This window comes from Humulus lupulus, chromosome 4 (assembly GCF_963169125.1).
Source record: "Humulus lupulus chromosome 4, drHumLupu1.1, whole genome shotgun sequence".
Lineage (NCBI taxonomy): Eukaryota > Viridiplantae > Streptophyta > Magnoliopsida > Rosales > Cannabaceae > Humulus > Humulus lupulus.
Genome location: NC_084796.1, coordinates 38,233,472 through 38,260,805, shown reverse-complemented (window position 1 = coordinate 38,260,805; position 27,334 = coordinate 38,233,472). Strand labels below are relative to the sequence as shown.

The 27,334-nt window shown below is 35.8% G+C and overlaps 1 protein-coding gene and 1 non-coding gene across 2 annotated transcripts; both read left to right on the top strand.

The window, feature by feature from the left end:
• Nucleotides 1-272: 272 nt before the first annotated feature.
• Nucleotides 273-379, top strand: LOC133833519 (small nucleolar RNA R71). Its single transcript, XR_009892895.1, has one exon. It is a non-coding gene; the product is annotated as a small nucleolar RNA R71 (small nucleolar RNA).
• A 19,906-nt stretch (nucleotides 380-20,285) lies between these two features.
• Nucleotides 20,286-24,509, top strand: LOC133830342 (E3 ubiquitin-protein ligase SIS3). Its single transcript, XM_062260315.1, has 10 exons — nucleotides 20,286-20,533; nucleotides 20,694-20,732; nucleotides 20,940-21,006; nucleotides 21,115-21,188; nucleotides 22,269-22,407; nucleotides 22,494-22,586; nucleotides 22,802-22,867; nucleotides 23,103-23,222; nucleotides 23,499-23,612; nucleotides 23,697-24,509. Exons 1-10 carry the CDS (start codon nucleotides 20,505-20,507, stop codon nucleotides 24,087-24,089), a joined length of 1,134 nt encoding a protein of 377 aa, XP_062116299.1. The 5' UTR covers nucleotides 20,286-20,504; the 3' UTR covers nucleotides 24,090-24,509.
• The last annotated feature ends 2,825 nt before the right edge of the window (nucleotides 24,510-27,334 follow it).

Sequence of the window (27,334 nt, the reverse complement as noted above, 5' to 3'; positions counted from 1 at the left end):
ATACAGTGCTCTGTTGTAATTGTTTTGTCAATGAGGCCGCTTGCGCTGTTAGAGCAGTGATTGCGTCAAGTTCATGCACCCCAGCTACCTTTCTGACCCTAGATGACCTCTCCTCAGACCACTGATGATTATTTGTGGCCATGTCCTCTAGCAGCTCATATGCTTCATTGGCACTCTTACTCATGAACGCCCCACCAGCTGCAACATCGATAATCGTTCTCGTTGTACCACACAACCCGTTATAAAAATTGTGAACCAGCATCCACTTTTCTATACCGTGGTGGGGGAATTTCCTCAATAACTCCTTGAAACGCTCCCAAGCATCATATAATGACTCTCCATCCGTCTGATAGAAATTATTAATTTCTCCCCTCAATTTAACAGCCTTCGAGGGAGGGAAAAACTTAGCCAAAAATTTCTGAGCAAGGTCTTGCCAAGTATTGATAGAGTTTTCCTAAAGCGAATTAAGCCCGCTCTTAGCTCTTTCCCGCAGAGAAAATGGGAAGAGTCTCAACCTTATAGCATCATCGCTGACCCCATTGTACTTGAAAGTGTCACACAACTCCAGGAAATTTGCCAAGTGCATATGGGGGTCTTCAGAAGGCAAACCACCAAATTGAACAGTGGACTGCACCATTTGCAAAATTGCCGGCTTAATCTCAAAATTATTGGCCTCCACCGCCGGTGGTCTTATATAGTTCTGTACTCTCGTTATAGTGGGCAATACATAGTCTCTCGGACTTCTGGCAGCAGGATTCTGAACCGGATGTTGCAGAACTTTGGGAACCTCATTATTCCTCTCATTTTGTGCCATCTCTACCATCTGATGAGCCAACCTCTTGTTTCTTCTGTTTTGTTTGCACGTCTTCTCAATTTCAGGATTTACAGGAACAAGACTACCTGCCCCTCTTCGGCTATGCATATAACACAACCACCTGAAATTTACAAAGAAACGCAGCTGAAACAAATTAGAAACAAGACAAAAATAACCAAATTAGAAATAAAATCAATTAGACTGATATTGATAGTTTTCAGTCCCCGACAACGGCGCCAAAAACTTGTTACGAATTTTATATGCTACGCAAGTGCACGTATCGCAATTTAGTAATAATCTTGGTAAAACCAAGTATCGTCCTCAAGGACTGAATCCTCAATTACCAGTCAATTAATCTATTTTTCTATTTGGTCAATTAGAATTTCGATTCTTATAGACAAAGCAAAATAAAATATAAAATGCAAAAACAATAATTAAAGATTAAATAAAACAACGAATAACAGCAAAACCTTGGATTTAAACAATGAAATAATAATTAGGATATTTAATCTCATCAACTATCCTCCCTATCACTCCCTAATACAAAATACTAAATTCTTCTTATTTCTGCCTATTCAATTAACGAGTTGACACAAGCAGCTTATAATCATATTATGAATTATAAACTCAACCTAAGTGACAATTTCCTATATTTCTATGGTAAATTGAATCACAAAGATAGCATTAATCTCAACAACTCAATAAATAGTTACACAATTAATCTAGATACTCTCGTTCCAAATTAGAATTATGTCCAATATAACCAAAGCAAATTCAAATCGCACTTCTCAGATTTTGATTAAAAAACATATATATAATGACTATAGATGGCCAATCAATAATCAATCAATAAGAACAGGCTATAAGGAATTGAAAAGAAATTGAAGAAGAAAATTGAAATTTCATTAATTCATAATAGGGATTCAAGTGATTCAATTAAAAATCCTAAATAGAAAATTAGTTCATAATTGTAATTCTAATCACAAAGAGATTTAAAAATAACATAAGAAAATAGATGAAAAACATGCAGTTTTTGAATTCTCCCAGCCTTCTTAGCCTCCAAGACTCTCCAAAAATTTGTCTCTCCTCTTTCTCATTTTTTTCTTCCTCATAAAACCTAATCTTTTCAGTTTTTGAAGAGGCGAGCCGCGGCTCTACATGTTCCATGCCGCGGCCCGTGTCTTAAATTCTCACGGATCTGAACTGTTAGGCCGCAGCTCTCCCAAAGCCATGCCGCGGCCCGTGTCTCTGATTTCTGGGGTTTGGGCCCTTCTATGACGCGACCCTCCTTAGCCATGCCGCGGCTCTAGTCTCTCCTCCAAAACAATGGTTCTGTTTCAAAGGCTAGCCGCGGTTCTACAGTGCTAATGCCGCGGCCCTTAAGCAATTTTTCAGTTCATGCCTTTTTAAGCCCGAAAAATCACCAACGCATCCAAATCATGTTGAGATCCATCCTTTGTCAAAAATATTATCAAAACCTGAATATTTATTCTCTTTTTGGACATTTTTCCTCCAAATACTCAAATCTTCCTGTTATTCACAAAAACTGCAAAACAAACAAACAAAAGCATAAGCCCGCACTAAATGAAAGAAAAATGATATAAAAGACTACCTAAAACACCACCTAAACATGAGAAAAACTAGACTCAACACGGCTACTTATTCTTAATTGTTACCTTGTTCAGCTCGCGGTAATCTATACACATCTGCATGCTTCCATCCTTCTTCTTCACAAATAGAACTGGTGCTCCCCATGGCGAATGGCTCGGTCTAATGAAACCCAAGTCTAAGAGTTCTTGTAGCTGCGTCTTTAACTCCTTGAGTTCGGTAGGTGCCATCCAGTATGGTGCCTTTGAGATAGGCTTGGTGCCTGGTACTAGTTCGATTGTGAAGTCAATTTCCCGAGTCGGTGACAGCCCTACTAAGTCGTCAGGAAATACCTCTGGAAATTCCTTTATGATGCGGACGTCTCCAACCTTTAGTGGTGTTTCCTTTACCACATTCGTGACGCTGGCTAAGAATGCGTGACATCATTTTTCTATCATCCTCTGAGCCTTGAGAGATGAAATAAGCGGCATACGTAGTCCTAAAACTTTTCCCATAAAGTATAGTCTCTGACCGTCAGGAATCTCGAACATCACTTTCTTGCGTTTGCAGTCGATGGTTGCGCCATGCCTTGCTAGCCAATCCATGCCCATTATCACATTGAAGTCTTTGATCTCTAATTCTATCAGATCTCCTTCTAGTTCTACGTCCTCAATTTTGATCGGTATGCCTCGCACTATCTGTGATGATAGGACTATTTCACCCCAAGGCAATTCTATCACAAACCTAGTTCTAAATATTTCACAAGGTTTGTCTAATTCTCTCTATCATTCCTAACGAGATATACGAGTGAGTGGCTCCCGAATCAAATAATACTGAACATACATTATTGAGGATAGGAATCTGACCTGTGACCACTTTGTTACTAGCTTCAGCTTCTCCCTGGGTCAAGGCAAAGACTCTGGCAGGAACCATCTTGTTGTCCCCTTTCTCTTCTGGCTTGAGCTGGGGACGTTCTCTCTTCCGGTGACCTTCCTGACCACAATTGTAGCATCCTTTGGTGTTTGCATGATAGTCACCAAGATGTTTCTTTTGGCACTTAGAGCACTGCGGGTATTCTACATAACCCGACCTACTACCTCCATTGTTCGTCTGTGCTCTTTTATCATTGTCGGATTGCTTATTGTCAGGATGCCTTCTCTTCTGACCATTATTGTTGCTAGGGTCAGGCTTACTGCCCTCCTCCTTACTAACATTTGCCTAAAGCCTTTCTACTTCTATAGTCGTTTCTAGAACATAGGCATAAGTAATAGTACCAGGATTTTCTAGCTTAACCCTTAGCTCAATCTTTGGTCTAAGTCCTCTAACGAACTTGGTAACCCTCAGAAATTCAGTTGGAACCAACTCTGGTGCAAACTTGGCTAGTCGATCGAACTGCCGAGAATACTCTGCTACCGTCAAGTTGCCCTGCTTCAGACTAGTGAATTCCTCAACCCTTGTAGCGATGACTGCCGAGTTGTAGTACTTCTTGTGGAACAGCTCCACAAATCTTGTCCATGTCATAGTGGCGACATCGTGAGTCTGCTGTACTAGGTCCCACCATATTCTAGCATCCTTCTTTAGTAGAGATGAAACGCAGGATATGTAGTTCGCGTTGCCAAGATTCATGTGCGCTAGGATCGGCTCTACATTTCTGAGGCATTCTTCCACCTCGAAGGGGTCTGTTGTCCCTTCAAAGTTTAGAGCGTGTTGCTTACGAAACTTCTAGTAGAATGGCTCCATGTACTGAGCTGGGTAGGGTGCATAGTTCGCCATTGGCCATCCCCCATAAGGACCTACTTATTGGGGTACCATTTTCTGAGGCTGCAGCTGAGCCTGTTGTCGTTGTTGTTGCTGCAACAGTTCTTCCACTTATTGTTGTAGCCTGATGATTTCTGTGTTGTTGTCAACAGGAGGCGGCGGTGCACTTTGGTTAACAGCAGCAGTGGTAGCACACGCTCCCCTTCTACGAACTGGAGGGGCTACATTAGTCTCTTGAGCAACGTCGGAGGCATTGGTATAGGTGCGTGCAGACCTTCTAAGCGACATCTTCAGCAGAGTTCTTACAGTCGAGAAAAACATGTTAGAACTTAACCTAATAGGCTTTAAGGCAAAACTTAAGCTAAGCAAACATAACTCAGACCTATTAATTATGATTTCTTATGAAGAATTATATAAGCCTTCTTTATAATTAGGGTGTGTTTCTATACTTAGAAAAATAAGCCATCTTTATTATTTTCTAAGTCTGTTTCTAATCATCCTATATGACTTAATTCTCAGGCTCGAAACTCGTCGTTGTTCCAAAGTTAACCATATTGAGGGAGGGCTGGGACCAGTAATGTGACAGTCAGAATCTTGTGATCCGTAAGGGGAAAGACCAGGTAAGCTGTGCAATCCCACACCACCTGGGGAAGGTCAAGTGTAATGATTCTAAGACTGTGTAGGTATGGGACTACACAGTTGAAGAGGGCTTAAATGGATTGAAGGGTACTACCTATATCAACAAGATGCATCTTCTTTTCGGTAGCCCATCACTTGAGAACTCCAAAGTTAAGCGTGCTTGACCTGGGGTAATCTAGGGATGGGTGACCTCCTGGGAAGTTTTCCTAGGAAGCATGTGAGTGAGGACAAAGCATGCTGAAAAGACTCGTGTTGGTTTGTAGGGCCAGTCGTCATTCCAGAAAGCAGCCATAGTGACGTGGGGCGTCACAAGTAAAATTGTTCCCACTACTATGGCCCCCTAACTCTCAATATAGAACCCGGTCCATTGATTTGTATACACCCTCACCGAACTTAGTCATTATTTATTATGATTGTAAAAAAATCAAACTCATACATGTCATTCAAAAATAACAATAATATTCATTTGGAAAACTGTTTTCACTAAGTACAATCATAAATGCAAAGATAATAAATAAAATAAAGAAATAAACTAATCTAAAAATCAAGATCTTCTACATCTGACCCTTCATCTAACATATCATCATCTATCTCCTCATAATTTGAGCTTCAAAATTTCCTCGGGGAAGATTCGTAAAGATTCTATGTTTTTGCTCATTAGTGAATTGGAATTCCATCTTAGAGGTGAACCTAAGTATGAGAAAATAATATCTCATAGCTACCGGTAATTCATCTTCATCGTGTATAGTCTCCCATATTTCTTCTAATGCTGAAATTACAGAAGTATAATCTTTAAAAAGCCTAATTACTAAGACATATTGCTCCGTAGCTCTCATCATGATTTGCTTAGTAGTTTGGAGGTGAACTATCTCCCTATGGAATAAGAGTAATCTCCGAGTGATTCTTTCTAACAATCCTACTATATTCCTTGGCTCTCTAATCCTTTTTAATGCCTTAATGGCTCCTCATAGGTCAAGGCTCCATCCATTCTTAACTGAAAACATAAGGGCTAAAACGTTAGCTAATAACATAAACATAATAACTATAACATAAACACTTACATTGGCGGTTAGATTCAGAGCTTGAGCGTGTGCATCAATGAGAACTTCATGCAAATGAACCATTTCTCTGATACCAATTGTAATGACCCAACTATTTCTAAGACCTTGGACCATTAAAACTACTAGACATAGCTACTACTATTGGATACAAACATAAGAAATAACATAACTTTATTAAAAAAACCCAAAATAAATATTATATCAATAACATAAAGTATAAAATAAAATGTGATATGGTATGGGATCCCATTATTTATAAAACATAAAACATAAACTTTAATTCAATTGTTTAAATACTATTTGCGGAATTACAAAAGAAACATAATTCAAAAGACTAAATGACGTCATCCTCGATCGACACGCAGTTCACTCATCCTCAACACACAAGCCAAGCTGCCAAGAATCCTTCTGCCTACCATAATCATTTTCTTACATCACACTTAAAATAAAGGAATGAGCCTAATGCCCAGCAAGGAAAAATCTACTAACAACATATAACATAAATTATAAGCATAAGACTACATCATAAATGTACACTATAAAACATATGACTATAAAAAAAATCATATATCGTATAGGACTACAATATTAATGGCCATCATAAATTCTTGGGGCTTGTTAGCTAAGCAAGTCATATGCCCATAAATTTGTGGGACTTGCTAGCTAAGCAAGTCATATGCCCATAAATTCTTGGGGCATGCTAGCTAAACAAGTCATATGCCCAAGGACTATAAAACATATTCTTGGGCCTTGTAATCTAAACAAGTCATATGCCCAAGGACTACAAGACATATTATACATATACATATCATAACATCAACATCAACATATCATAACATAAACATATCATAACATATAAGCACATAAAATCTATCCTATTTTCCTTACCAAAAGCCGGGATATTTGGGAACAAGAGCGGGATTAGGTCGAGCCCAACATTGTGGTCCATCATCATGGTGTTGAACATTCCGAGGTGATCTGACGGATCTCCACCTCCATCAAATTTCGACAAGTGTGGCATTCTGAAACCCACAGGATATGTCACCGCCGCAATATTTGGGGCAAAAGGCTTGATCTTTTCGTCTGAGTCGCAATCGTCTTTTTCCTTTCCGGACAAGAGTTTTTTCATTTGCTCTTCCATCAGAGCTAGTCTCTCGAGGGTTTGGTCCCTAGTCCCTAGGTTAGCTGGGGGCTGTTCAACAGCTCCCATCCTATCATGCGCGTTTGACGGGTTATTGTCCCTCCAAGTTCGAGCTTGGTTTTGCGGGGCATTCCCGTTATCGCGTACTATGGACGGACCTCCCTCTTGTTGAGTATAGCTAATATCTCAATCCCGAACTGGATACCTTTTCTGCGAGTTCAGAAGATCGTGCAAATCAGGTTGTGGATCATACCGAGGGCTTTGTGTTGAACTCAAATGATTCCTTAGGTCACTTTCGGACCTGTCGCTACGATGGCTTTCAGTCCAGTAACTCCTGTTTGCGAAGCTTACAGCTCACGGCTGGGGCCGAGGACCTGGATTCTCGACATGTGTTCATGGGACGTAAGTATTGGCCGATGGGGGAGGATTTCTCCTACTGTCTCCATGAGCTGGAATATCCCGTTGAGGACGGGGTGGGTTGGATGTCTTATAGGTGATAGAGGATGCCTTATTGGTGAGGCTATCCTCATTCCATCAGGATGGACTAAATTAGCTTGCCTCTGTTCTACTCCAATGTCTCTAGTTCTTTATGCCTGGTGATCCGATTGCGGGGTAGGAGGATTTGTTGGACCATTTTGTCTTCGTGAGCTTGTTTCAGCCCCTCCTCATGGATTGTCATGGGCATTCCTGGGGACCTGTAAAGAAGGCACCGAACTTAGGGTTGCAGTCCTAACCGACCGACTGACTTGCTAACGACCCCTATGATGGTTGCTGGGTCAAGCATTCTGGTAATTTTGCCCTGCAGGTACAAAACTTGGAGTGGTCGTTTTGACTGATCGACTCGGTTTGGATCGATTATTCATGTGGGACTTATGAGACCCACTTTGCCTCTTTTCGACATTAACGTTGGTTGTAAGAGGGGGTAACCGAGCCAAAACCTCCCCAATCTGCTTGTTTGCCCTAGCGAGATGGCTCCTCAATTGTATGTTCTCCATCTCAACGACAGTTAGGTAGTCTGGGTTTGGGTTTGGCGGTAATGACGTCGAACTCCCAGTGTCGCCTTGATCCGTCGGTTGTTTTTCCGAACGTTGCTGAATCTCAGGTCCACGTTCATCCGGAACAGCGGTATGATGGGCCTCCTACCCATCAGGTTGTTCTCTCTCATTATCGTGCATTGAGCAAGTGAGCACCATGATGGAAATCAACTGGGATTTTTGTGAAGCACTAATTTGCTCTCAATGAAAACACCAAACTATTGACGCGGTTTTTCGCCAACAGTGTATTAAAAAATAATAAGGGCAGATTAGTGCGTAATGGTAAACCGTAATGAAAATATCAAGAATTCACTCCAGAACACAGAACTTTTACGTGGTTCATTGGTTAAAATCCACCTAGTCCACGAGTCACTATTATTATTGTTTCTCACTATTTTGGCAGAGTTTCAGTATTATAGAAAAATTCCCCCTTTCCTGTCCAACATTCCCAGTATTTATAGGGGAATTCCATGGATATGTTTGGGTAACCACGTGAGTCAATCACACATTTACATAATGTCTATATTCAATACAAATAATTCTCATTTATATGGGGATATGATTTGATAACAGAATAAATATGACAGCCTGGTCATAAATAAATGTATAAACATATCTCGAGTCTCTGGGGATCCCAGAATATGCATTATAGTTGAATCGTCACGAGCTGGATATCTCCTCCAAACTCGTGCTTCGACAGTTATCTAATTTCGAGCTCGTGCTTAACAATCATCATGTTCTTAGTTCGCGATAAACTTAGGACACCTAACACCATGTCTGATATTTATGAATCCCGATCTGTCCACATGGATAATAAGCAGATATTCTAGTTGGTTATTTTTCCATGTATTTATCTGCCAGCTGTACCCGAGCTGAGTAAATGAACTCATGCTAAAAATAGGATACAACACTAATATTTCAAGAACGAGAAGCTTGCTTAAGTCCATAAATGGACCTATTCAACTTGCAAACTTTTCTTTCTTGTCCAGCTACTTTAAATCCTTCTGGCTGATCAATATAAATGACTTCGTCAAGCTTCCCATTAAGAAAAGTTGTCTTGACGTCCATTTGTCGGATCTCATAGTCAAGAGCGGCTGCTATGGATAGGAGGATGTGAATGGACTTGAGCATGGCTACTGGACTAAAAGTTTCCTCATAGTCCACGCCTTATTTTTGGGTATAACCCTTTGCCACTAATCGAGCTTTATAAGTTTCGATTTTTCCATCTACACCTCATTTCTTCTTGTAGATCCACTTGCACCCAATGTCCCTAAAGTCATTAGGTGCTTCCATAAGATCCCAGGCAAAATTTGAGTACATGGACTCTATTTCCTGTTTCATGGCTTCGAGCCATAGTTCATTTTCAGGGCTAGCCATTGCCTGTTTGAAAGACAACGAATCATCGTCACTAGTGTCATGAACAACCATATTGGTTTCACCATCCAAACCATAGTGAACTGGGTTCCTAGAAACCCTCCCACTACGATGAGGCTCCATGACTTCTTGCTCAGAATCAGTGGTACTTTCATCATTTAAATTGACTTGCGTCGGTTGGACATGAAGAGTGGGAATTTCATCATTAACTTACGTTGATGATGATGGAGCATTGGTTGGAGTCAATTCTTCAACCATCTTCTCTAAAACTACTTTGTTGCGCGGTTTGAAGTTTAGGACATAGTCACTTTCCAGAAAAGTAGCATTCGTAGAAGTAAACACTTTCTTTTCTGAATGACTATAGAAAAGTCTACCCCGAGTACCTTTAGGATAGCCAACAAACATGCAAACTTCAGTTCACAGCTCTAGCTTTCCTTCCTTTTTCCTCAGGACGTGGGTAGGACACCCCAAGATTCTATAATAGCGTAAACTAGGTTCACGACCATTCCAGCATTCTAAAGATGTTTTGGGGACTAATTTAGATGGCACGACATTGTGAATGTCATTCGCGGTTTCAATTGCATGTCCCCAGAACAAAGTTGGTAGAGTTGAGTAACTAAGCATGCATCTAACCATTTCCAATAAAGTTCTGTTCCTGCGTTCCACTACACCATTTTGTTGCGAAGTACCCGGGGCAGTAAGTTGTGATAAAATCTCAAGTTCAGTTAAATGATCTTGGACCTGCATATCCAAATATTCTCCACCCCTATTAGATCACAAGATCTTTAACGTTTTACCTAATTGGTTCTAAGCCATTGCTAGAAATTCCTGAAACTTTGAAAATGTTTCTGATTTCCTATGCATTAAGTAAAGACATGAGTATCTAGAGTAATCGTTAATGAAAGTGACGAAATACTCAAAACCACCCCTAGCTTGTACATTCAAATGTCCACAAACATCTTTATGCACAACTCCAAGTGGTTCTTGGGTCCTATCACCCTTTGTAGAGAATGGACGCTTGGTCAATTTGCCTTCTAGACAAGATTCACAGATAGGTAATTCACCTAAGGTGAGTTCCCTCAAAGGCTCGTCCTTTGTAAGTCTTTGAATTCTATCATAGCCAATGTGACCTAGTCTCAAATGCCATAAATATGTCATGTTATTGTCATCCATCTTTTGACGTTTATTAGTCCTAGGTTTAACTACTTTGAATAAATCTTTGTTAAGAGTGAGGGGTTGTTAGGTCGCAGAATATAAAGCCCGTTTTCCAAACATGCAATACACAATTGTGATCCATTGAAAGAAATAGATATATTAAAACTTGTGAAAGTCATAACAAATTGTTCTAATTGCAACATGGAAATTGAAATAAAATTTCTACTAAAATATGGAATAAAAAATACATCTTTCAAAATTAAATTTTTTTTTCCGAACTTCAGGCGAGCTTTTCCTCTAGCTTGGACTATAATGAACGCTCCGTTCCCAACTCCAAGCTTTAAGCCGTCTTCGTCCACTTCCTCCCACAATTCAAGAAGCTGTAAAGAGTTACAAACATGGTTAGTAGATCCAAAATCAATAATCCAAACATATTTATCATTCTCTAAAACACATGTTTTTAAGATATATGAACTATAATCATTACCTTTATTTTTCGCTACTAGAAACTTGGGGCAATCTTATTTCCAATGTCCCTTCTTTTTGCAGTGAAAACACTTACCTTTACCTTTCTTGTTTTTTTTGTTCTTCCCCTTAGGCGTCTGTGCAATTGGTTGTGCACTCGTCTTTGCAGCCTTTGTAGGCTTGGGGTTGTTGTTTTGTCCATCTTTCCTCTTGTTTGCAGCTTTCGAAGACGAAGCTTTGTTTGCTTCAGCCTTAGCTAGTTCAACAACAGCAATAGTAGTTGTCTTCTTTTCTCTTCCCTTACATGGTCCACCCATGATAGAATCAAAAGTATGAAGCTCTTTCATGAGCTACATCAGACCATAGTTGAGTTTATTCAACACATAGTTGGTGGTGAATGGCAGGAAAGCTGGAGAGAGACTGTTGAGGATTAAGCCGACTTGAGTTCTCTCATCTATTGTTGCTCCATGTAGTTCAACTTCCTAAAAGTATTTTGTCATTTTGATTAGATGATCGTGAACATATTGAGAAGGTGCCATCTGAGCATTGGCTCTTGGTGGCCTCAAAACGAGCCTGCACTGACTTGGCACCAAACATGTCTTGGAGCTGATCCGTGATTTCTTAGGCCGTCTCAACATTCTCCCTCTTTTTCTTGAGAGTGTCGACCATACTAGTCAACATGTAGTACCGCGCCTTGTTGTTAGTCGCCTGCCAACGCTCATACTCATCCCTCACATACTTGGTAGCTCCTTCAGCTGGAACTTCTGGGGATTCCTCAGCATGACGAACTTGGAGTTGTCACCAATCAACACAATGTTGATGTTTTGCTTCCATTTAAGGAATTTTTCTCCAGTGAGTTTCTCCATAGAAAGTTGAGAAAGGATGGGAGTAGACACAACTATACTTAAAACTATCAATTATTAATAAAATAGAAATCAATCACTTTTGCTCAATAAAACTTCTATTCACTCTGATTTCAAGAAATAGCACAACATATACCATAACTATGTAAGATATGGAAAAAGTACCAAAATAATCATATCTCTATTTCTTTAGGTTTTTAACTAATCTTTGATATCCTTATCCTGGTTGGTGAGGGTAAAATATACCACTAGTTAAATAAACTTGTAAACTCATTTAATAATGGACACCATTATTAACAACTTACTATTCGATCAAAATAAGAAAACAAAATTTTTTATTTTATGAGCTAGACCCACGGTTTCGATAATCAATAGATTTAGTCCTAGTAGTCACCGTAGGGGTGAGTCTAATAGAATTTGACATATAATTATCTATCTTTCGAAATTTAACATTGTCAAAATAACTAATGAACACCTTCCGTAAGGGGACGAATCAAAGCGTCTCGAGGCCCCATTAAGCTATCGACCTTGTTAAACCAACAGTGGAGATCGAATATAATTCTTAAAATAAGCTCATTATAAAATTAATATTTTTATTATTATTTTTCGAAAATTAATGACTATGGTTCTCCAAAAAATTATAAGATTAAAATTTTAAAACCAAAGTCCTATAATTTTCTATTAATTCTAAAGCGTCACATGGAAACAAATTCAATTAAATTAGAATTAATTTATTGCTAATCAATATTTATGTTTAACTATTATAATGAACCTATACAATTAAGTCCAACTCAAGCAAATGAGTCTTAACAATTGGGCTTGTAAGGAAGGTTGAGTCCAGTATGTCGTTCCCACTACTAAGACCTTCATACTTCCATACAAGGTCCAAAAGACAGGAATTTAAACATTCATTTTATTAATTTTTATTAATTGATTAGACCCACTATAGTTATGCAAAACAAATGAGACTTCACAAGTGGAACCACCTACAAGAGATGAATTTAAACTTTATATTTTCTAACGGGCCCAAATAAAACCTATCATTTTACGAATATTTTATTTGGCAAAATCCATATATTAAGCAAACATATGAGTCACTATATCCATCCAAGCCCAATTGCAAAAATAACACATATAGTGCAAACAAGCATGTTATAATTGGATGAGCCTAATCATGTTACTATATGAGCGAATCTATGAATTTATGCAAAAATATCACAATTTATTACATTTGCAAAAATATCACAATTAATTTTCTAGAATTTATCCAAAATTCGAATTAATTAAACTTTTACAAAAATAAGTCAATTTAAATAAAATTTATCAACAATTAACAAAAGTTAATTTAAATTTCATTTATCAACAATCAACTTGGTTTAGGTTAATTTGAAAGATATTAATTTAATTTAAATATGATTTATCAACAATTAACCAAAGTTAATTTAAATCTCATTTATTACAAAATATTTTATTAATTGGTTTGAAAAACGTGATATTTTTAAAAATTTAACCAGTTATAAATTTTTAAAACAAATATCATCTGCTATTTTTGAAAAAATATCTTAAACAGTTAAACAAATTCAAATATCTATAAAAATATCTAGTCAACAAATTTTCAAATTTCAAATAATTTAAATATTAAAATACATAGAATAATCAAATATTAATATATTAAAATATTAAAATTTTAAAAAAATATATCAAGTATTAAAAAATATCTGATAACTTAATCATAATATTTTAATATATTAAAATATTTAAAATTAATTAGTTAACCTATTTTTAAATTTGAATTTGAATCTTTGTAGAAAATATCTATTTTTTAAAAGATCAAACAACAAAAATATCGCATTTAAAAAAAAATTTAATAATAGAAAAGATCTAATATTTTTGTATTAACCCATTAAAAAATACATTCAAAATTCAAATTTTAAGAAAAAATTCATCGCAGGCCACAACTAGTAAAAAAATGGTCGCGGCCAGAGCCTGAAAATTTAAGAAAAAATCTTCGGAGGGCGCGGCCTATGAAAAAATGGCCGCGGCCTGAGCCCAAAATTTTAACAAAAATTAATCGCAGGCTGCGGCCAGAGCCCGAATTTTTTTTTTGATAAAATTTTGTGTAATTTTTCAACCCAAAAACGTTTCTAAATAATTTTTACCATGTTTTACATCAAATAAAGCATTTATATAAAAATTATTTTCAAAGAAAACACAACAAAATAACCCAAATATGCTAATAATCACATAAAATTCAATATGCTTCGTAAAAAACATGAAATCCATCCAATTACTCAACACATCAAATAATTCAATTTTACCATGTTCATGCATGAAAATAAGATTACCAAAGGCTCTGAGGCCAATTGTTGGGAAAACTTATTTATGATCTTGTTTATTTTCATGTAAATCTTATATTAAACAAATTAATATGAGACAACCTAGAACATGTTTCTATAATTGAATTCAAACAGAAATAATGATAAGAACACTTACATTATACGTAGCGGAATGAATGAGTCATTCCTTCAGTTTCTCTAACCCTTGTATCCTTTCTGTCGCAGGGTATCACCAATAAACTAAACCGTTCTTCAATTTTCTTCACAACCTTCCAAAGTATCATTAGAATCACCTAGACTAGAGTGGACAATTTTCAACACATGAGATAGATACAGTGAGAAGAAGATAAAAAGAATATTGAGGCTTAGAAAATGACTTATGCTGTAGAGAGAATCTAAAACCTAGAGCATCAAGCCTAGATCTTTTGATCTTCTAAAAAACAAGTGATTTTAATCTCTCACTTAGCATTCCTTTTATAGACTCAATTAGGTCATTTATTTTAATTAAAAAATAAATAAAATAATAGATAATATCAGCCATTAGGTCGAAATTATCATGGGCTTTAGGCCCATGAAATTTCCCTTTTAATTATAAGCTCGTTGGACTTAAAATCAAGGCTTGTATTATTTTATATTGATTAATTAATTAAATAATTATTTAAATCATTTATCAAATTAATTATTTATAATTTGAACCTTGATTTAAACTTATTTATTAATATAGACACCAATTTATCTTAATTAATAAATTTTCCCTAATTTCCATTTTCTTCTCTAAATTACATAACTTTGTGAAACTATACAAAATTGACCTAGTCAACTTTGATAATTCTAATTGATAATTAAAAAATTAATTGAGACTATCGAGATGATTTTATCCAAGGTACAGTGGGGACCATGGGCCTATGAAATCAAGCTCCAATAAGTTATCATAAATTTAACAAATAAATTTATTAACTTATTAATTCCTCGTGACTCCACTAAAGACTCAGAATTACACTCTTGAATTCATAGAACGCTCTATAAGCAATATAGATACGTTACTAATTATCCATTGTTACAACCATAATTGTCACTAAATCCTCTATAAACGGTTAACAATGAGATGAGACTAAAATAATGTTTTACCCCTCATTGTATTTTATCCTTAAAACACTTAGTTCCTTGTAAATGATATTTCAGTAAACTAATATTAATTACTGAAATGAGATCTCTATCATTTAACACCTTGAACCAAAATAAAAGGAAACCATCATTTCACTTCTTCATCAGAAGCTATAGATGTTCATATCTATGATTAACACTCCCACTCAATTATATTATCGAGTTCCTAAGATGTAAGTATGGGCTAGTTCGTAAGGTAAGCTGGTAACGAACAAGTCAAAGAACTCAAATAATACAATCGTTTAGAATACTAACCACTCAGAACTGAGATTGAATTGACCTATGATCAACTATATGATATGACTAGAATAGATAATAATGATATGTTTACTTATCCTATCTACTGTCAATATCGGTTCAGCTGATGTAACAAATACATCCGATCTTATCTACTTTGCTAATGTTCTGGAAAGAATATAATATTACAATGTGCAAGTAGATCATGTCGTAGATTGGCAAGTTAGTGTAAATCCTGTGCACAGACTAATCTTAGGACTAACTTATATTTGAATATATAATCATATTTATATTCCACTGTGATTTCGTCACTATAAATAAGATTATATATATGCTCGAGATTTAATAGAAGTTTATATTATACAAATAATCATGAAAATAAAACATGTGAGCAAAGTGATTGACCAAGTAAAAAAAAATGATTTCTATTCTTTTATTGATAATAAATGAGATTACAAAGAAATTGGATTTTAATTAGGGCATAAACCCCACCACACTTACCAACCCTGGTGAAGTCCAGGAGAAGAGTCGGGTTGGTCCGCGTGGGGAAGTCACTTGTTTAGAGGAAGTGGTCCTTGTAGTCCCTTGTGTTGTTCTTGTTGCCTCACGGGGCCCTGTACTTCATCCCCGGGTCCATGCTTCATCAGTGTATAGTACTCGTCCCGCTCGTCCTTCTTTGGGCACAGTCAGAAGATGTAGATGTACAGTATCTTAGCTGGAGAAGGAAAGGGCTAATTCTGCCTCTTGTACAGAACGTATAGCCCGACCAGCACCCGATATTCGTTCGGGGATAGCTAGAATGGAGCTATGCCAAAAAAATTTAAAAAGTTGACATAGTACTGGTGCAATGGCAAAGTTGCACCAGTTTGAAGATGAGACGCGCTCCAGGCCCCGAGGTCGTGGATGCTCTCATGCGCTCTCTTGTCCTCCCGAGACAGGCGCACCCACATCGCAGTGGTGTCCACCCCATGGTGGGTTACAATCCTATCCATAGCTCCTCGGTGTCTAAGCTTGTTGGGGTCCACCTCCGCCTCGAAACTCGCGATGGTATATGCATTGTCCGACAACAAAGGGCTTGAGTTTGCCTCTTCCTCCGAGAGTCTGTGTTGGATAGGCCTCTTCACCGCCGAGGAGTTATCTTCCCTTACCATAAGAGCCTGACTACTCTCTGCCTGTTTTCTCTTCTTGGGGAGTCTTCCTGCTTCTCGGGTCATCTTAAGTATCTCGAAGTCGAACGTGTAGAACGCCTGCTGGTGTAGTTTTTGAAGCTTCTCAGACATCTGAAACAAGAAACCAAGCAGCTAGCGTCATGACCCGATGAAAATAGGCCAAGGACGAGAACCCCTAAGACTATTGCTCGGGAAGATGAGAAGGAAAATTTCTAAGGGGACTGGGGTGTCTTCGGAGTCACAAGATGGCCGCCGGAGAGCACCACCGGGAAATTTCCAGATTCCGGTCGGATGTCCAGAAATTCGAAAAGTCTCATAAAGAGCGTAAGGGCCATTTTGATCGTTTTTAACGTCAAAATGTGCCCAAAAAAGGTCAAAATGACCTCTGAAGTGCAGAAAATTCAAAATGCTAGACATGCGTCTAAAACCCTCAACATAATTAAAAAATGTGCTCCAAGCCAAACAGGAGACAGAAGTGAAACTTACACGAAATGAAATGCTTGTAAGTGTTGAAGCGAGTCTGGACTTTGAAAAACTATTTGTCGTCTGACTAGAAGTATGATGATTCTCGCCAACCATCCAGGGCGTCGGGAACTCGGAAATTGGGAAAACTGGGAAACAAGAAAGTGAAGAGGAAGAGAGGTTTTGGATTTCAAATGCTAAAAGTAATTTCTGAGAGACAGTTCTTGAAGTTTTATACTCAAACAGCTTGGGGTGGAAGCAACTCCACCCCGACCATTGATTATCTACGACATAGGCACTCGAGAGCAATCCAACGATTAGAACTCAAGAGGCGTGGATCGTGATCATTAGGATGGGAAAAGGACACCTCGGGTCTAGAGCAAAAGGACACCTAGGGTACGAATTAGACATTTTGAGTATGGAATGGACTCCTTATTAGTGGCACAGATTGATGGGCCCAACAATAGGAGTCGACAAGCTACCTTTTACAAGAGTGGCCCCATGAAAGCCCAAACGTCTCTTCCCGAAGACCTTTTGAATTACTCATCTCAGTCTAAATCTCCACTACTCGAAGACAAGTGAAGACTTGGGGGGAAAATGTTGTCTGTGTTTTCAATAGAGGACATGTGGTATTCATTAGAGGAGTAATTGAGCTCCTTGAGTGCTAGTAAGGTTTTGTGTTATGATCTGGTCAAATGCGAGTGTCTCCAAGTGAGGCCACGCCCCGAGGTCTGTCCTCGAGACGCGGATGTCTCTAGGCGAGGCCACCTCCCATGACCCGTCTCCAAGGCGTGGATGTCTCCAGGTAAGGTCACGCCCCGATGACCATTCAGATGGTCCTCATTCTCTTCATTCGCCAATATCCCAAGTCTAGGATTCTTGTCCTCGAATTTGAAGTAGCTACCAGGTATCAATCGCCGCAGCTGTGGCCCACCAAAAGATCATCTGACAACTTTTGGTGAGCCTCGAGTAGTGGTGTTAAGATCGTACACTCGACAATCGACATTTCCCACAACGTCGCCTGACATGGGCGAATGTGCGTCGTATCTTGACACAATTAGATACATGTTCCCCATAAAGTTGGTAGGCAGCTTTCTGCAAATGGGCCCCGTGCGATCCGCTTGGGCCCATGGTCTTTGTTAGTGCATCCTTATGAAATTAATTAGAAGTTTAGTCCCCAAATAATGGGGAATGTTGTATTAATTGTTCATTAAAGGCCTTAATAACCCATACCTCTATAAATAAGGCTGAGATATCTCCTTATAAAAGCTTCATAACTTTTGCTAGTTAAGCATTGTAAACTTAGAGCAATATATACGCTGCTTGAGACTCCATTGAAGCTGGCTCAAACAAGCTTCAAACTCACTAATACCAAAGACTCATGATTAGGGCTCTATTATAGCCTGGACCACGTAAAATCTCTGTATTATTTTCTTTTAGTTTCTATCAAGCTCTTAGATTAAGTTGATAGCGAAAAAGACAGTCAACAAAACCTAATTTCAAAAATTAGTTTATAAGAAAATATCAAAATTGTATTAAAAAGGGTTTTTAAATAAATTAAAATGGGGTATTAATTTGGGCCTTACAAGTGTACCAAAAAATATACTAACGGAATCCCAAGTGACAAAATTGCGCGGAATTACTATTTTACTAATATTGGATACTTTCCCTGCAAAAAAAAAAGATTGGATCTATGCCGGTTACAAATCCAAAACATTGGAAACTTTTCCCGCAAATATTCCTTTTAAATATGTCATGAAAATATTTTTTTCTCATGTCATGATTATTATTGTCATAAATTAAATGTCCAAATATTTTAAGAATGATTCACCATTTATTTTATATTTTTTATGTATTTTAAAATAAAAAATAAATAAAAATATTATTTAGACACCTAAATAATACGATTTGAAAAAGTTGAGGACCTAACTAATACAAATCAACTTTTGAAACTTAAGTATTACAAAGTATAAAGATGGAAGAAAAAACAATTTTAAATATGAATAACAGTCCTTTAATACCTTATCACTTTTTTTTTTTTTTTTTTTAAAGTTGAAATCTAGCCTAATAAATTAGTGTCAATAAGTCTTTCCAAAATCGGTTCATTTGATCATTAGAATTGTTAAAATTATTGCAATAAATATTTTAAGGGTTGTATATGTAAAAAAAAAAATCAATTTTGTACCTTAATTTTTAGTATCAATTTTAATTTATTTGGTAAAAAGAACTTATTAATACTAGTTTTTTTACTCTTTTTTTCATGAACTAATTTCTTAACTTTATGAACTAGAGGTGTCTATTGGTCAGTTTGGTTGGGTTATAACATATTTTAATCAACCCAATGTAAAATTCGGGTTGCAAAAATCCAACTCTAACCCATCCAATTAAGAAAAAAAAGTTTAACCAATACAATGTTTTAGACAGTTTTTTCGGGTTAACCAGCCTAAACCATTCTTAAGTTTTTTTTTAAAATGTTCAAATAATTAGATTCAACAAACTAAAAATATAGTATACATCTTCCGAAATTAGACATATTATTATAAATTGAAACTTGAAAACATTATTCTAAATTCATTGTTAAAAATTTAAAAATAATATTTAATATTACATATAATATATATAATAATATACATAATATATGTATGTATAAATTAAAAAAAAACTTAATCGATTTATTCGTGTTATATTAGGCAGATTGGTATAATTTCCAAATCGCAGAATATAATAATTGGACAGTTTGAATTTTCGTCAGGTTATTCAGGAAGTATTTTTTATCAGTTTTTTTTATTTGATTTGGACAGTGTATTTGGAATGAGTGGTTTGCCAAAACTTTTGCACAATCCTATGAACATATTTTTATTTATTTGATTAGTTTTAAATTTTTTATGTAAATTTTTTGGTTTTTTTTTCAAAATTATTTGGTTAATTTTATTTTTTGGTTTTGGAAAGAAAAATGGCTTAAAATAACGGCAAAGTGGCACACCGTTAGCATTCCGCTTATTCTTTCTCTCTACATGTCTCTCTCAGTCCAGCTCCACTCTTCCATTCCACCTTCTCATTTCTCTCTCTACTTCACTTTCTCTCTCTACACCTCTCTTTCCTCTTACCATTCCATGGAATTGAGCATATAGGAACCCAGTTTTCCAAAGATTCCTCTTCCAATTTGACGCATTTCCTTCTTGAAATGAAGATACTCGATTCTTGGGCTTCTTCACCCTAGGGATTTTCATCTCATTTCCTTCTCGATGGCCATTAGAGGCGTTGATTTCAAGTGGTGTGTTTTCCTTCCTAAATTTCACATTTATATCTCTCTTTGTAGAAATATGGATATGCATGTTTATATTTTGTGTATTGGTGGTTGTTTATATCTATTGTATACGCATTTGAATTTGAACTAGAACAGAACTTTGATGATGCGAAGTTGTGTCTTGCAGGTACGATGGGTTCTTCCTGTCTATGCTCGCGACTAGTGTGTATCCTTTTGCGATTTCAAAATTTGGGATTTTTTCAATCTGAAACTTATAACTCCGCTTGATTTGTATTATATAATAATATTATATTTTTTGTTTGAAGGAATATGAATATTGTTATTTGTTCCAAGTAAATGTGCATTCTTTATTAAAAGCTACTATAGTTTCTTTATGGGTTTTATTTGTTTCCTATAACAGTTTTGTGCATAGTGTTATTGTTGCTGTTAATTGGGAGCGTTATCATGGTTGTACATACCCATTGAACATATGGATTGTGGTGAGCTTCTCAAGTCTGAACTCTGAAGAAGTTAAAGTGGTTTTTTTTTTTTTTTTGCAGTTTAATTTTTTGACTTGTTTTTTGTTATTATTTATTGATTGGACTCAGGTTGATTACACTGTGGTGTTTGCTTTTCGTTTGCTGATGTTCGTAGATAATGGACTTGCTGCTGGAATGGGTTTGTAAGGCTTCTTTCCTTTTTTTTTTTTTGCTGGAACGATGTTCATGGATTAAGCGAAAATAGTGGAAACCACAGTAGGGGGTTCCTCCCTTTGAGTTACAAAATCAGCTAGATTATGAATTCTAGCTTGTTCAGCCAACCTATGAGCTAAAGCAGTGTCTGAACGGGAAATGAAAAGAAAAGAGCAGACATCAGGCTTCTTTCCTATAAATATTGAATTTTTTTTATGTTATATTCTATATCGTTTTATTTGTTTAAATGGTTGTATATAAAGACAATGCACACAGATTCATTAATTGGGCACAAGCTTTCTATTTTCCGATTATAAATAGGAGTGAACTTATCTTGAGGATGTTAAGATGAATCAATTGATCTGCCGCCGTTGGCTTCTTAGTGATACTATGGGTTGCAAGATTGGCAACAGCTGATACCATCTAGTAATGTTTTTTAATCTGAGCTACAAAAGGGAATCAATCTCCTCAATAGAATAGGAATCAGAACGTGAGTTAACAAAGACAGTAAACTTGGGGTAGGCCTTTGAAAATTGCTTTAGTGTGATCTTTGGTATCAACGTGTTACCAACCAAAGCTAAATAATCAATACAGTTCTTAATACCATGTAGATAGTCATTAGAATTGAGAATCACCGATGCAATGGTGGAAACAGATATTGAAAATTTAGAGAAATAGATTCTTAAGGCCATTTGTCTCTAGAGCCAAAGTTACACACACACACATATATATATATATCTATGTATATATATAAACTAATGTTGGAAGGCGAAGGACCTACGTGTCTCCGTGAAGAGGACTAACTCATAGACATTATCAGAACATTACCGGATTGAACTGGTAGTTAATGGTATTTCATTACGATAAACCTATTAGGCACAAAAATGTTATGTGCCGCTCAAACCTTTTGCTGTGTGGGTTTCTTTTCTCTTCTACATTTTTTGTCAAACTTTCTTTTAGACTACCTAATGACTGGCTGCTTTTTCGTTGCTCAGTCTCATTTAATATTCCCAAGTCAAAAGCTGAATGTGAATGTTGATTGGTCTTTTTATTCATTTTCTCCATCTTAGGGATTTTGGTTGGCAGCAGAGGTATGCTCGTTTTTGTGGAAGAGTAGTGGTACTTTCGATACTTTCTCTGCTACTCTATCCATTTCTCTGGGCTTGGACAGTAATTGGTACACTGTGGTTCAAAAGAGGGAAAGTCTGTGTAAGTCATATTAGCTTTGGTGATTGGTTTTCATTATCACCAGAGAGCAATCTTGATACCGGCTTACATATTTTAATTGCATACAGTTGCCGGAACAAGGTCAGAAATGGGGTTTCCTTATATGGTTACTTTTTAGCTACTGTGCACTCCTCTGCATAGCGTGTATGTCATTTGGCAAGGTCAGTGTTTTATTTGATTGTTTCTTCCTTGTTTTGTAACAGATTCCATTACAATTTAAATTTTAAATGACTAAGGGGGCATTTTCTATATTTATTTTCACTTTCCATCTCTCGATTTCCTCACAAGTTATAATTGTTTATTGCTTGCCCCGATTTAATTTTGTAAATTTTGAATTCTAGTATTAATTTTTGCCATCTATACTTTTTTCTTATAGTGGCTGACACGAAGACAAGCACACTTATTACGTGCACAACAAGGAATTCCTATTTCAGAGTATGGGGTAAGCAGCATACCTTCTCTTGTAATTTTGAGGTTCTCATGTGGTTTCTAGTAGCTTTTTCTTATGGATGCAGCTTAAAGGTCCAGGATTTATGTTTATTTAATTACATGGATATATCATGCTTTTGTTTTTTCTATGTGGCATGCTCTTTTTCTAAGAATTGTAAATATATGTATTATAGATGATGAATGAATATGAACTCATTCATAGAAAGATTTTTCCCACCCTTTTGCAGGTATTTGTTGACATGGTTCGTGTCCCTGATTGGGCATTTGAAGCTGCAGGTCAAGAAACAAGAGGCATGGGCCAAGATGTTGCTACTTACCATCCAGGACTATACTTGACTCCAGCTCAGGTAATTGTTAGTTTCTCTCAAGTGACACTGGCTCAGATGATAAACTATTATCATATATATGATCTTAACACTAGCACTTAGAAAGTTGTGTTGCTGTTTTAAGACGCATTGAACTATTATAGCACATGTGTATGCGTGGTCATGGTTGCAGAGACCACTTGTTCTAAATATTTTATTGGGTTGTAAAACTTGTGCACTCTGATTTCAATTACTCTTTTAATTATTGCTTCTGTTTTGAAATTTTTTGTTGGTGAAGCTTCTGTCTGATTTTGTCAGAGGGAAGCAGTTGAAGCACTAATTCAGGAACTTCCCAAGTTCCGCCTAAAGGCTGTCCCAACTGATTGTAGTGAGTGTCCAATCTGCTTGGAAGAGTTCCATGTTGGCAATGAGGTAGTTTTAATTTTGATTGCCAAACATATCATCCACAGTACACACTAATCTCAAGTTTAATTATATATTTTTCCTTAAGTGCAGGTTCGTGGGCTTCCTTGTGCTCACAATTTTCATGTGGAATGCATTGATGAGTGGCTTCGACTGAATGTAAAATGTCCCCGGTGCCGCTGCTCAGTCTTCCCGAATCTTGACCTTAGTGCCTTGTCTAATCTCCGTGCTGACTCTGAACGATCATCTGTCCCTATTATGACGACTAGTCGGTACGTAAGAGAACAATCTCCCAGTCAGAGCTATTTTTTGAGATTGCAAGGTCTGCTTCGCCCCGTCCATTTGGAAAATGCTGGAATGGGGAATGATGTAGACAGTGACATGGAATCGGGGCCAGATGTTGCTCCTCGTAGTCAATCAAGCATTGAGCTGGTCACATCTACTTTACACATTCCACCTGGCCAGTCCACTCCACCAGAACGCTAAACTGTTTACTGGATTATTTTTCACAAAATTTTAACTACTTTTTCTAACCCGATGCTGAGGAAAGATAAATGTTATTTTGTTGATACCTTGGCCATCACATAGTAAGTTCTTGTGCTGGCCATTGCATACTTAGCTGGAAATATTGTATCTGTACATTGTAATGAAGGAAACTGCTACATTGCTTCACTAGTATATGGATTATAGGAAATCCAAGGGAAAACAATGCCCTTAATGTTTTTCTTTATTTGGATAATCAGTGTAGAATAAAATTGTAGTTTTTGTGGCTGCCGGTTGTAAACACTAGTGTCTCTCTGTAATTTTGTTTGTACTTTTTATACCGTTTCGGTTTTATTTCCACTCACACAACGTAAACATTGACAATTTTACTAATATACATGGTATTGGTGCTTTATGTGATAATCATTTTTCTAAGGTAACTCCTACTTACCCACGCGTGTATTTATGTATGTAGCTGTGATATACTAAAAGACTATCGATACGTGCATCCAAGATATGTACTCAAATTATGTGTCACTGTTTTGTGTGTGTATATTTTGGGTGCACATATCATTACTCATACTAAAATAAATATTCTGATTAGTTCAATTTGAAAATGGTAGTTTCTTCAAATTGTATGGCTACATGTCTGATATAAAGAGTTTAGACAGTGATGTGGAGCAATAATGAGGTTGTGAAGAGGTCTTGGATGATTTTTTGGAGCTCAAAGTGATGAGTATAAATGGTTGTCATTTTATGATTATTGAAATCTGAAATGGTGTTTATTTTAACCATTGTGGTCCACTTATATTAAATTCAAAATAGACCATTCTAGACTTTTGTGCTTGCAACTTTTCTTTACTTTATTTTTAAGTATATGGTATTATGGTAAGTTGGTATTTGGCAGATAAGGAGTTAGATAACAAAAACATCAATTGCTTACTGATATTCAACGTGGGGTCTAAACCTGATGGATCAAATTGGTATACCCTTTTACATGCTATCCATTATTAATGTCTTATTTGATTAAGATGAAGAAATTGCAAAAAATAAAATAAAAATAAATAAATAAATTAAAACATGGCTAAGCTTGGAAGACAGAATGATACTTCATTTATTTATTTAAAATAGAAATAATAATAGTAATAAACCTGATTAAATTCAATCATTGTTAGCCTTTACCCTTTGACAGTTTTAATCAAATATTATTTTCTAAAATAGGTTTTCCCTAAATTTTAGTCTAATGTTTGGCTGATACTCAATAGCAGATTTTATTGTCACTTTTTTTTCCTGATAAAATTAGATAATTGTTTACGGAAAAGAATATTATCATAATTTTAATCAACAAAACTATATATACCATCGTACTTCCTTCTCAACCTCTCCTTCTTCAAATCTTTCAATGCAAAATTTGATGGATTATTTGTCTTATTTAATTGGCTTACAAACCACCTAAAAATCAATTTAATTTCACTTTCTTTAAAGATTTGTTGTCTTATTTAATAAGTGATCCCAACAATCATCTTTATCTCTTCAGATTTGAATGCCAAGGAGAAGAAATATGTTCTCTTGGTTTAGCCATGGAATTTTAATTCCCTTTGTGATGTTGTAAATCTTCTTTATTCTCCAATCTGATCTCTTTCTCTCACATCAATCATGAAAGTAAATCTTGATGCTCATAGATTAGTAAGAATTGTCCTTAGGATGGAAGATGAGTGTGTATGTAAGGCACTCTTTTAAACATTGCAACTGAGGTATGTACAATGCAATATATTTTTACTCAAAAATAAAATAAAATAAAATAAAGAAAGCAACATTTTTGCTCCTTGAATTTTTTACACTACGAGATTGTGCCCTTAAAATATACAAACTGTTAAAATTTCCCATGAACTATTGATACTATCAGATTGTGCCCCTGTTACTATTTGCATAAAATAATTGACATTTTTACCCCCAAAACCTTGACAACTACCAAATTGTGTTCCCTTTAATTATAAAAATTTAAAAATCCATTTTTCTATTAGGTCTTAAAAAAATTTAGAAAAATTATTAAAAAAATTCAATAAAATACTAAAATTATTTAAAATTCATTTTAAATACATTTAAGTTTTAATTTTTTTAAAAATAAAAACTAAATCGTTACAATTAAAAAAACATATTCCCTTTTTTTATTAATTTTTCTAATTACTTTCTATTCTTTCATTTTTGCCCCCTAAAATTATTTTAAAAATTAAATATATATAAAATATTATAAATTTAAAATGTATTAATTTTAAAAGAAGTATATAAAACTTAATTAATTAAAAATATTTGGCAAAAATGAAAGAATAGAAAGTAATTAGAAAATATATTAAAAAAGAATAAAGAAGAAGAAGGTAATGTGTATTTTTTTCATTTGTAATAATTTAATTTTTCTTTTAAAAAATATTTTCAAACTTAAATGTATTTAAAAAGAATTTTAAATAATTTTAGTCTTTTATTAATTTTTTTAAAAAATTCTTTAATTGGTAAGAACTAATATAAAAATAGATTTTTAAATTTTTATAATTAAAATGACACAATTTGGTAGTTGTCAAAGTTTTAGGGGCAAAAATGTGTTAATTATATTATGCAAATTGTAATAGGGGGCACGATATGATAATATCAATAGTTCAGGAGAATATTTTAACTGAACGTATATTTTAAGGGCACAATCTGTTGACGCCGTTTTTCGTCAACTTAAATCTTTAGAACACTAAACAAAGATTCAGAAAAGAAGAAAATAATAGTATGATTTTTACGTAGTTTAGGAGTTAAAATATGCATAATCCACGAGTCAATATTATTGATTTGTAATACTCTTTCAAAGTTTTCTCAGAGCAATTCAACATAGTATTCTCAGTACAAGATTGTGCTTGACTACAAATGAAAAATACCAGCCTATTTATAGGTCTAGTTAGGATAATATGTTCCACTAATTTCAGGGAAGTTACAACTGATTATTCTAATATGAAATAAATGTAATTAAATACATAATATCCCAGGATAATTGGATCTAATTATCAGATAACAACAAATCCCTAAAGAATAGGGATCTCCTAACAACTGTTGTATGGAAAACGTGTTGCCGACCTTGAATGCAAGGTTAACGCGCTTTCGAAATCAACATACATTCGAGTTTGTTATTTCAGTCAGCCCCTCAGCTGGTAGCTTCATCGAACTCAATCTTCGGAGACCAATACCTTCGAGCTTGCACCTAAGGCTCGAAT